At 36.3% G+C, this 12,841-nt stretch overlaps 1 protein-coding gene across 2 annotated transcripts in view; it reads right to left on the reverse strand.

The window, feature by feature from the left end:
• Positions 1-12,841, reverse strand: part of LOC149142210 (uncharacterized) — a 402,089-nt gene that overhangs the window by 345,743 nt on the left and 43,505 nt on the right. For both annotated transcript variants that reach the window (XM_089452873.1, XM_089452872.1), the window contains exons 2-3: positions 3,353-3,490; positions 2,739-2,820 (exon numbers count right to left, since the gene is read on the reverse strand). In XM_089452873.1, coding sequence (XP_089308999.1) covers positions 2,739-2,820; positions 3,353-3,490 — 220 coding nt within the window. The remainder of the gene's footprint in view (positions 1-2,738; positions 2,821-3,352; positions 3,491-12,841) is intronic.

The following is a 12,841-nucleotide window of genomic DNA, read 5'->3' on the forward strand; positions in this document are numbered from 1 at the left end:
CACGTGGCAACGTAGAATTAGTTATGATAAGCGACACAAGGCAACCCACTATTGGATCCAATAAAGACACGAGGCAGTTGACTTCATCATGACGTGGGAGTGCGGAGGACATGTGGCACGCTGATTTGGAATTTTCAGGTTCCTATGGGGGCATATCCAAGTGACACGTGTCACCACTCAAGGAGCGACATGTGGTAGTGATGACATCAATGGTCAACGATCGATGGTAGCAGCGTGTTGTGCATCAATAGGAAATCGTTGATTGCGATATTCCAAGTGGGCCCAATCGGAGATTGGCGGTCGCGGTTTCGCAGAGGTGGTTCAGTTTGAAAGTTGTCGATTTCGTCGAGCTCTGGTAGTTCATTTAACAAAGGAAAAGGTCTCATGGACATGATTCCAAAGGCTTTAGCACCCAAGGACTAAGCACCCGGTCATAGCCCCCAGTCATATGACGGAAAAGGGGATGGGCTTAAACCAAAAGGGGCTAAGGTGGATCAGAATGCACTGTTATGTAAGGTCTTTTAAAATAAAAATCCCAATGTAATAACGCCCCGATAATGGAATACAGAGCTTTAAAGACATAATGGGTCGGCGCCGAGGCATTAAAGGAGGACATGCAACGTTTAGAATCGGCATGGGCTGACCCTATGAAACCCCTTGTAGAAAGAAACCAGGTTCAACACAGACAGGGGAAATGAATTCCACTATACTATGCCCAAGCCTGTGGTGAGTAAATGAAGGTATGGGAGCTCAGGAGGACTTAATGACTCAACATGGAGCTCCATGCAGTGGGGAGATGAAGTACCGCCCAAATGACCTCTGTTTTTGCACCTTGGCATGAAACTGATGGTCGAATCACGCCCAGCTCTAGAGAATGAGTGATTCAAGCAATAAAGGCAAAAGCAACGGGAACTAGCCGAGTACCAGAGGAGGAAGATCATGACCAAGCAGTGACCTGATCAAAGGCAATCCTGGGGATGGGCATGGAGATATTTTGCTGAAGATTTCATTTAGTTGTTGACTTGTTTTGTTATTATGTACTTTGTCGCAATTTATTGAAGCAATTAAATCTTTTGTAGTCATTTTTGGGGCCACAGAGCAAGACAGCTAGTCGATCTGACAGCTGAAGCTCGGCTGAGATATTTGTTGTAACTATTATTCAAAGCTCCCCTCTCCATATAAATAGAGGGAAGCAACACTTCACGAGGGTTCAAAATTTTTGGAAAGAAACTCTTGTGAGGATCCTTTTCTTGTTTCACAAAGGCAGTGATATGAAGATTGATGTATGCACTCTCTCACAGGATTAATACAAGACTTGTGGTGATTCCGACTGATTGGATTGCAGTATGTTTTTCTCCCTTAGTGTTTTCATATATGTTTGATATTCTCCTCAGATTTCATGTACGTAGCAGCTAGATATATTCCCATTGTATGCAAATTCATTTAAATCAAGCCATTGATAAAGAATGCATGTATTGAAATGGTAATAAGGTCTTTAAAAGGTACTCCATGCATCTTAGCATTTCATAAGCCTTTCATTACTCCCGCTTCTCTCTAAATCTATAGATATAGAATTCTTAAAGTCTAAGCTCTGTTTTGATGGATTTACCCTCTATTGTCTTCTACCATTACATCTCCCTTAACAATCGATTTGCTGCAAGCTTTCAATCTGCTTTGGCCACCACTGATTGAGGATTACTCCCTGTGAATTTCTGCGCATATGCTATTTCTTACATTGTGCTTTCATGAACAGTTCTGAATCAACCTCATTTAAATTACTTGTGACAAAATTATTAGTGCTACAAGTCCTAAAGATAAATCTGATAGCACTATTTAAGATGTCTTAGGCACTGGTCTATAATCAACCCAGAGGCTGTCTCTAAGAGGCTTTTCATATCCCCTGAAGCACTGCTGCTACAGGTGCTAGACTTAGCCACAACACTTTCCATGCAATAAATTAAGTTTGCATGAGTCTACATTGACATATCTGAATGCATTAATTAATTGATTGTGGAACAGTGAGAAAGGTATCGGAGCAACAAATTTGGTGCAGAATTGATGGTTATGGTATACTCCATATCCTCAATAGAGTAATGGGTACGTTATATGTTACTTCAGGGTAGGGTGCATTGGTGTGTTGCTTTGTTCAGTGATGGTCCTTGTCCTGTCCACAGTCTTTTTAGGGATTTGCCATTGCTTGCAGCTCTCAGTATTATTTGTGTCGTGGAAAAGTCTGTGTAAGTTTGTGTTCAACCGCGAGGTTAGCTCTCTATCTACTTTTAGAACATTGTGGAAAGATGAGGTTTGCCATCAACTTTTGGCAAAGAGAGCTATTTTGGGCAATGATACCCAAGCTTTGGATAACTTAGATTATTCTACAATTATTTCTGCTCTAGTAGCTCTTAAGAAGAGGTATAAACTCCCTGTATATACCATTCTGCATTTTGTTTTTTTAATGTAGCTATTTCCCTGCCAATAAGACATTTTTCATTTAAAAAAAAGAATGTCCATGTAGCCATGTAGCCTGCTGCATAGTATTTAATTCAGCGTTAAGAGGAAAAAGGGGACTTTTTCATTTCCCCTTCTAATAGAACAATTGTAGAAATCTCTGCTACAGCGAGCACCAGAATATCAAATTAATATATCCTTCAAAATTTATTTATTTAAATTATGGAAAAAATAATGAACGCATCAAATATTTACAACAAGATAATGCTACCAAGATATAAAAAAAGTACCTTGAAGCACAATTCCTAATATCAAGAGTTTAAATGCCTTTAAAATCGCTTTTCGAGTAGCAACAACCTTATTAGACAGTTTCTGCACAAACCAAAAACGAAAACGACACCTATCGTTTAGCCAGGTCATTTTACCACTAATGTATATAAAATAGGATAACTGTCACTTATGCACAGTACATACAATCCAACTGTAGAAATAATCATAATAGTTTTGCATATAGTGAAAGAAAGGTACATAAGATCATTCCTGTCACTTTTAAAATGCCTTCCATTGATTTCAAACTGTAGCCAATTTAGAAATACAAATTTTCTTCAGAGGAATCATATCTCATGTATCAACAATCTAGACCAAAAAAAAGAAAGATCTAATCTTGTAACAAGATAACAACAAGATTTATTATTAATTCTCTAGGACCTAAGCAATATTCAGAAAGCCTGTTTATTTCTCATATCACAACTCTGACATGAAACTGATACTTTGAAGAGACTAATTTATCATTCCTATTTGCAAAATCTAATATCTCAGATTAATTGGTGTGAAATTTCAATCTAAACAAATAACAATCAGAAAACTCATGGTAGGGGAAAGGAAATAGAATCCAATCATATACCTTATAAACAATTCCAAGGGAAACACCAACAATGAAGAGAAAAAATGGCATCACAAAGTCTGCAAGTGTAACACCATTCCATGGGGAGTGATTGATTGCAGGCAGAATTCCCCCAGCATCATCAACCAATATCATGAGCTGCAGAAATGCAAGAGGACAATGAGGCAAACAAAAAAGAACATTATCTTTACAAAATTCTCGTGTAATTTAGTCTGCTTGCTCAGAAATTTATTTTCAACCTTGTCCAATTGAAAGAATATAAAATATATAATTTCCTTTCACTGAAAATCACAAAAGGAAAGTTTTGAGGTGAATAGAATATTATGGTTAAACAGTTTATAGATGTTTGCCACTTATTATGTAGTATGCTCTTTCCATCCCTTATTTTGTAAACATCTTATCTATTTAGCTATTGTAAGTTGGCTTTTTTCATTCTTCGTACAGCTGTAAATATTTCTCTGAGCACTTGACTCTATTTGCCACCACTCACTGCTCCAGGAACGGTTCCAAGAGAGATATCTTCTACATGGCACCCTTTGTCACTGACTCCCCATTTCTCAGTTTCTGTCTAATGGTTCGGCTCTTCCTAGCCTCTTCAGTAATCTCGCTTTAGTGGTTCCTGTTGGTACTACATTTTATTGGAAAAAGGCCCCTTCTCTCTCCAGGAGTCTAAATTTGACTTGGCTCTACCTAAAGAAATGAGTTTTTGATTTCAGTGTTTTGTTATTTTCCAAATTTATATTTCAGTACCTTGTCATCTTCCAGATTCAAAACTTGTATAAACATATTTTTTGGATTCCTTGTGTGCATTCTCTAAATAATACACCTAAGAAAATTCACAAAATTCCTTGGATCACACTCATTATTTTGGATGCAAAAGGCACAAATGTTTATTTGCAGCCACCATGCCTCACTAGATATTTATAGGATTAATGCAAAAACACACTAGTAAAACAACAAACAAGATATGCCACCTATTGCAATCTCCTTGAGTATGATTGCAAATGGCTTTACAAACAATTTTTTATATTTTTAGGTGGTCTATAGGGAGGTATTCGAAAACAAGGGTAGGAAAATAAAACAAACGATTTTGAATGATCATTGATAGTTTGTTACAAAGAAAAATACGTGGAGATAATAATTATTATTAATATTGAATAAGAATATGAAATGATAATACAATAACCCTCGTGACGTTTACTACATAACATTGATTAGCACGAGGTGAAAGGGTGCGTGCCCCTTGAGTTTTTAATCAAGTAGTTAATTTATTATTATTTATTATGTTTATAACATTGACATCCCATTTAAAATTGCTTTGTCCTCAAAGCAAGGGTAATGAGGGGTATTGTTGGCGAAAATTCTTTGTTTCCCATGATGCATCTTCTTCTAGAAGGTTTTTCCATTTGACAAGGTATTCTTTGATGGTTCTGGAATGCAACACTTTTTCCTTAGTTGCAAGAATTTCTTCAAGTTCTAAAATAGTTCTTCCTTCGTCATCTAGGTGTGGAATCTCTATTTGAATAGGTTAGGCTTGTCCCAACACCTTCTTGAGGCAAGACACACAAAAGACATTATGGATGTGACAATTGTCCAGTAACTTCAACCCACAGGCTACTTCACTAATTTTTTTATTGATTTGAAAAGGCCCATAGAATTTTGGAGCCAAATTGTTTTTTCCTTTTGTTGAAGGAATAACTGCTTATAAGGTTGGAGTCTTACAAACACCCAATCACCTTCTTCAAACCTTCTTTCTAATCTAAGTTGGTCTGCCTGTTTCATTCCATTATGAGTTGTAGCTAAATTTTCTTTTAATATTTTGATGATCATTTTCTCTTCATCAAATTTATTCTTCACTGCTTGGACCTGTAATGTCCCTTTCCAAACCATAATAGTAGAAGGGATCAACTTAGCATGTAATGTTCCTTCCTAGAACAATTTTGCTAAAGTCGATTTCACAACTTTACATTTTTGGCTATTGTGGGGGCCCACGAATTTTTGTAGATGAGACTTAGGAGAAGGGGGTCAAAATACTTTTGTTAGTGGAATGTGGGGGGCACACCCACATGAAATACACTCCCCTTGGAGAGAAAAGTTGAATTGCCAAGGAAGGAGATCGAAATATTGGATGGAGGGACCCACATGAGGCAAGGAAAAATTATAAATAGGAGGAGCATAGTAGCTATTGGGGTTCTTTTGTCACTCATCCAATTTCTTTGTTGCTCAAGCTGCTTAGCTGGGTCACAAGTGTTGCTTAGCACAGAGCTTTCCAAGGGGAGAGCTCACCCTTCTTTCGGTGGACTTCGATTGCCACTCTAGGGAAGTCATCTATTACTACTTGGGTAATAAGAATTGTGGAGTTGGAGCCCAATTCAGCAGGTTTCCTTCAGACAATTCATACTTCGGGGAGGACGTAGTAGGGAAATCATATCATTCATTTACGCTGGCTTTTGGGGGTGTTTTGTCAAGAGAAATTTAGTATAGCGGCTCCAAGGGAAAATTAAAACTTGTGGAGAATTTGGGGGTCGGAGATTACTGATTTGGGGCAGAACGAATTTCTCTTTCCAAGGATTGCACAAGGGGGGACTTCGGACAGATTTGTGGGGTGTCGAGTTTGTTACTGCTCAAACTAGCAGGGGACCTAAAAGGAAAATGCTAGGCCAAGGGAAACAAATGGAGTATTAGCCCACTGTCACCTCAGCTAAGGTGTGATATTCCCACTTAACAATATTGCTAAGGGAAATATCAACCTTGCCCAATTTTGTCTTATTTCATGTTGGCACTTAGGAGATGTAGGTTCGAAGGTCCCGCATGAATTTTGGGATTAAGTGGGGGCCCAAACATTAGGAAGGAAGGGAAATATTGTGGCATTAGTGGAGCGTGGGGGCCACCCCATGGAGAATTACAGCCCACATGTGGAAGACACTCTCATTGGAGCGAAATTGGTGGGGAAAGGCGAGTTGGGCCTATTGACCTTGCCGCCTACACCTACCTACAAGTCAGTGAGAAAATCCTTCAACCCCACAAGGTGTGGTTGGTGGCGGGGAACTCAGAAAAGGGGTTGTCACACTAATCCCGACTCTCTCCGTTTGAGCTATCTCCTAGATTAGCTAAGAGGGATGGTCCCTAATGAAAAGTTCAGTTAAAAGTGATATGAGGTTCTACGAGGAACGTTAATTTGGATTACTTGTCAAAAATAACTCGTTTCCAAGAATTAAGCAAGCATATAAATGCGCAAATTTCAATGATATATTCAAAGTATAGACCGGTGCCTTCAAGTCAATAACAATAGCTTGCTCAAAAAATGAAATCAAGATACAATGATAGACAATTCAAATGTTAGACCAGAATATGCATATGAACACCAATTGCAACTATAAAGGAAATAATACATTGGAAGAGAATGCCCCAAATAACAAGATACATCAATTACTCATGAGCATAATGATCATCAATGTAGCAAATACATGAAGTAACTTGAAATAGTGTTGCACCAATGAGAATATTCCAAGTACAAGAAAAGCTAATAGTTGCAAAAATAAAGGAATTAAGAATACTTGCATCATAAATGCTTCTTGAAATGAAAAGAATGATATTTGCAAATGAAACTCAAAACACATCAAAAGAAAAAAATGGGAAATTGCAAGTAAAGTAAAATGATGATGTAAATGTGCTCTTGTTTAATTTTATTAGTTAAACTCTAAAAGCAAGATTTCAATTAAACTCCAATCCTCAAACCTCACCCTCTCCAAAAAATTAGGATCTCATGGTGAGAAGTCAATAGAGGTGGAGGGTCCCTAAATGTCTATACAACCAGCTTAAGTTGGAGTTTAATTTTGAAGAGACTATGGAAGCTTGTACAATGCAACTAATCTAATATGTCTACTATGTCATGCAAGTAATTTGAAAAAGTCAAATAAATAATAGAAATTGCCTTAAACACAGGATTACATACACATGTAGGATTTGTGAAAAATATTTGCTTTGTCTTATGATAGTTTTGTGATTTACCCAAAAGAAAATAAAACTTGAGAGATGCCTTGCATGTAAGTAAATAACAATGCTTGTGGGTAAGTGAATTGAAGATTGATTAACTTTGCAAAAGAAATGGAATTGAATTTGCAATATGAAATTAAAATGACTTATAGAAAATTCAGTTAATGAACATGTGAAAAATAGATTTTTCAAAGTAAAGTGTTTGTAGCTCAAATCAACATAAAAAATGGAGAACGCAAAACCTTAAGTTGAATTGTAACAAACTTATCTGAACAAAATAAAAATGTGATGAGTGAAGTTGTGTAAATTTTAAGCGTGCAATTAAAATGGAAAATGAGAAGATGCAAAAGTTAATTCACCCACATGTTTCTCTCCCTAAGTGGAGAGAACGGATGCCATGGGTAAAACCCAAACTCCCATAAGAAAAATAGATCTTTTATTATATTTTTTACAATAAGTAGAGGGCCCCTTAATGGGCTGTCCAAAAGATGGTAGAAACAATTACAAAATAAGAGTCTATCGTAACCAAGAACTCCTTCCAAGAAGTGGTAACCACAATGGCCAAGAAACAACTCTTGAAATCTAAAAATTACAAGTGTGCAAAGGCCCACGGCCAAGCTAATTTGTTGCTATCCAAGATTGTTCATGGCTTCCCTGAAGTTGATCCTCAAGTACTTTTGGGGTCCTGTTGACCCTGCCGCCTACACTTACCTATAAGTTAGTGAGAAAAGCCTTCAACCCCACAAGGTGGTTGGTGGCAGGGAAATCAGAGAAGGGGTTGTCACACTAATCCAGATTCTCTCCATTTGAGCTATCTCCTAAGTTAGCTAAGGGGGGTGGTCCCTAATGAAAAGTAAGTTAAAAGATGTGAGTTTCTAGGAGAGTGTTATATTGAAAATGGATTACTTTTAAGGATTTATGGGCAAATATGGAGTGAGCAACTTGAAATAACAATGTCAATCATTAATATGATTAAAAACCATAAAACAAGTGCCTTATAAGGAATTTGCTCAACAATTTAAAGATATATTTGCTCAAAGTAAAATGCAATGCTCTCAAAAGAGAAAACAAAGTAACCCTGAAATGTAAATAAGAATTGTTAGCACAAGATATGTAAGATACAAAATTCTTTTGAGATAATCAACTTTATAAATCAAAACATGTGAAACATATCTTGTCAAAACCCAAAAATTAGTAATTAACTTGGAAATGTAAAAGAAAGGAAGTGTTAAACCAAGACACCAATATGCAATTAGACTTGAAACATGAAAAGAAAACACTTGTTTGAAATGATTACAATACTTGCTTTTGGAATAGACTTTACATATGAAAACTCAAACCATCAAAAAACAAGTAAAGTAAATGTAATGGAAAGTGCTCTTGGTTAATCTTATTAATTAGCTCTACTACAAGATTACAATTTAACTCTTCAATCCTCAGACCTCACCCTCGCCCAATGATATGGATCTCACAGTGAGGAGTCAATAGAAGAGTAGAGAATCTCTAAGATGTCTACTTAAACCAACTTATGTTGGAAGTAAAATTTTAATGAGGCTTGGAGCCTTCCTACACTTAAAATGCCTAGATGAAATGCAAATTGTGTTAATTCCCCAAATTAAAATAATGATACATGCAAATGCTTCAAAGAGATTGATTTGCAATGCTTGAAAATGAAATAGTGTTCAACATAGGTTGCAATTATAACTTCAATTTGAGGAATAAAATTAGTTTACAAGTGTTGCATGCGTTTCATCAATGAATTAAAATGATACAAGTAATTTGTTTAAAAGTAAAATTTGTTTCAAATAGACAATGACAATAAATTGCTCCAATATTCAAGATAACAATGTAGCATAAAATTGAAGCACGTATTCAAGTGCTCATGAAAAAATTTACGAAGGTAAATGGAAACGACTCAAAGTTTGTTAAGAATACAAAATGCTTGCATGTAAAGGATGAATTGCCCAAAGTAAAGTGTAAGTTTGTAGCTTCAAGCAACAATGAGATAGATAATGCAAAGCTCAAATGAAATTGTAACAAACTTTAACTTAATGAAATGTGATAGTGAGGTTATGTTAATTCCTAATTAAAGCATGCATGTACGTGAATGAAGTATGAAAGCTTAAACCATGCAAATGTCAATCCACCCAAGAGAAGCCTCCCTCTAAATGGGGAGATAGGATACCACGGGAGAAATCCCAAGCTCCCACAAGCAAGTTAGATCTTTTATTAATATTACAATGAGAAGAGGACCCTTCAAAGTTCTCAATTATACTTCAAGGATAGTCATCACAATAATTGCTTGAAACTTGGACACTAGACCTCCTTTTTTGAGAAAGTAGTGACAAGATCTCACAAAACTTATGCAAAGGAAACAAGGTGTGAGTTTCCTCCAAATGCCCACGGCTTAAAGAGGAAAATGGGCAGCCCTCTAGTGAACTCGACTTGGCCAAATAAGCCTCAAAAAGGCTCACAACATCCTTGGAAATCGAACCCCCAACACTTGCCAAAGGTCCTGCAAACACTTGTTAAATGTTGCAAGAAGTTTCTCTTCAAAATCTCCACACAAGAGTTAGCAAACAATCCAAACAATGGCTACAAAATAAGTTAAGTATTAACGGAAAAATCAGCAAGATAAAATGTATATGTACAATTATAATTTACAAAAGGCTAAGCTAAAGAGAGAGTAAACTCTCGTTTTTTCTTACCATATTCAAACTCTTAGATAGCAAATGAAAGAAATGAAGTACAATGTTTTTTAAAAGATATTTAAATTTAGAAGTTCTCGGCTTGTGTACAAGCTATGTGCCGAAATACCTGCAAAACCACTTTGTAAGATAAGATTATGAAGGTTCAAAGAACAAATGAGAGCTCCTTTAAGAATGTATCAAGAGTGCGTTGGTCTCTCCAAAGACTTCCCCTCACGCTTGATTCTGCAATCCCAACAAGATGTTCCCTTTACAAAACTTCAATCAAGAATTAGTTCCATATAGATTTAATAATAAACAATGATAAGAAACTCTAGAGATTTATTTAAAACCAACTACAGCATTCTATACATAGAGCATACTTCTAAATCAAATGTCGATGCAAGATAACTTTACATTAACAAATCTACAAGAGCGTATGGAAGCAAATTAAATCAAAGCATGAGTAAAAGGAATTATACCAATGCTCAACAATTCATCACACTCGAAAAGGAAGAACACCTCATGAATGAAACCCCAAAGTCTTTATTGATATTTCTGAAAGTGTACAAGGCAACAGCACTTCCGCAAGCACAATAGCTAGTAACAATATTATACAATGTGAGAGCCCATGACTCTATTATATAGAGAGTTGGGAGCAAATCCCAATGAAAAATAACAATGACAAATGGCATTGGAGCCAATCCCAATGTAGAAGTGATTAAACAAGTGGCATGAGGTGACAATCCCAAAAATAAATTCGAATTTGTTGAATGGAGCTCCAATTCCAAGTGAAAATCGAATTCTAGCAAGTGGACATCATTTTCTTCTTCCCTTACGTGCCAAATTCGAATTTTATGGTGGAATGACAAGTGTATATGGGTGGTAACCCATGTGGAGACAATTTCCCACAAAAATCTCCACCAAATATTTTCCCAAATCCTCCCAAATGTGCATTAACTTCACAAATTCGAATTTCCAAGTAGCTTTTTCATTTAATGCCAGAAATTCGATTTTAATTGAGCACATGTCATTTCCTTGATTTTAGGAGTCCATGTCACCTTCGGACTTCACTTTAACTCGCCCATAATTTTCCACCTCATTTCCACAACATTTAGCATGTGTGGATATTTATTTTTCTCCATTTATTTCATTTTTAGCTTAATTAATTGCCAGATTTCCCACTAAACTTAGGAAAAGTGGGTTTTGAGGGTCCAAAACACATTATTAACCCCTCAAAGTGTGTTATAGTAGAAAGTTGAAGGTGAGGTGCAATTTTGATTACTCATACCCCATACAACTTCTCTAGACTACACTTATTACAATTTAAATACAATTTTATATGCAATTTTTAACCGGCGAGAAATCTAAAAAATTAAAAAATGACTACCAAAACCTAACCAAATTCCACGAAATTTTTTGTGTGATCTAGTATGATAACATACATAGACTCTAGACACTAAAATGTGTCAGGGGCTCAACCTTCAAACCGTCACCCAGGATTTGGGGTAAAACGTGAGTGAAAAACCTAAAAAATTATCCATCTTTGAAAAAAATGGATAATTAACCAGATAAAAAAAACACTCCAAAGTGTACTCGTTTGTTAATAAAGTTCCAACATCCTAGGCCTGTTACAGACTCAAAACTCATCATTACTAGTATCACTTATTACAATTCCCCGTAAGGTGTGGAATCTAGGTACAAGAAAGATGATGAGAAAGTAGAAGTAGAGTTAAAAAACTTTGTTGACTGACGATATCTAATGGTACAAGTGTCCTTTGGATCATCCTTCGGCATGAAGTCTTCATATAATCATCAGGTGCCACTCCAATGGTCAACAAGTCCTACAACAAATAGCTAGAGTTTCAAACTTTAGCTTCCTCAATCCTGCCAACACAAAAGGTGAGCATAGTCCACAAATAGATTTGAATTTTCTGCAAAACCAACACTCAAACGTGTAAACCAAAGAGGAAAATTAGCAAATATAATCTACAAATATTCTACAAAATTTAGACTAAGGAAATGGAGCAAAAGTCCAATTCTTGCCTAATTTTCAACATGCTCTTAAGCAACAAAATAAAATCGTTATTAGCACAGGAAATCGAGACAAATCATGAGACAAATGATTTTAATTGAAATTGGATTTTAAAACACAAACTAAAAGCCAAGGATCCCTGCAACACAAAATCGTAAGATGAAGCCTTGGGAGATGACAAATGCGGGTTCTTCAATGAACTTGCTCAAGAAGGGATGATTCCTTCTGTTGATCAGTGGTTGTCATTGATGTCAACCCAAGCAGGGGCTACCCCAATCTTGCAAGGGCATTTTGACTTGACAACTCATATTATTTTGAGTCGAATATCTTCTCGATGGATTCTACTCGTCGAGATGTTTGAGTTGATATATGGTATGCCTCCCAGTTCTTCACGGTTCGAGAGTTTTTTGCGTTTGAAGTTGGTAACCGCAGTTATTGGGCTAAAACCCTATGGGGTTGTGGCATGGCACTCATAATTAGTTGTTTTCATTGAATAGTCAATAATTAATAATATATTTTTGCTCCTAAAATCCCTCCAACGTTCACTTGTTGAAGACCCTCTCAACTCAAGACATTCATATAAATAATGACCCTCATATCCTCCTCTAGTAGGGATTTTGTGGCTTCAAACAGGTCATCGTGGCATTTTCGCTATAACTTTTTTTCTACGAAGCTTCAGAAGCTAAAATTAAAACCCATTTGAGTCGAAATCTTGATGAACCTCGTGACCGAATTTCAGATCTTGGTTCGCTATATTTTTGGAGATATGAT

Source organism: Pinus tabuliformis, chromosome X, assembly GCF_031772625.1.
Source record: "Pinus tabuliformis cultivar Carrire ecotype Pingquan chromosome X, CPIR1, whole genome shotgun sequence".
Taxonomy (NCBI): Eukaryota; Viridiplantae; Streptophyta; class Pinopsida; order Pinales; family Pinaceae; genus Pinus; species Pinus tabuliformis.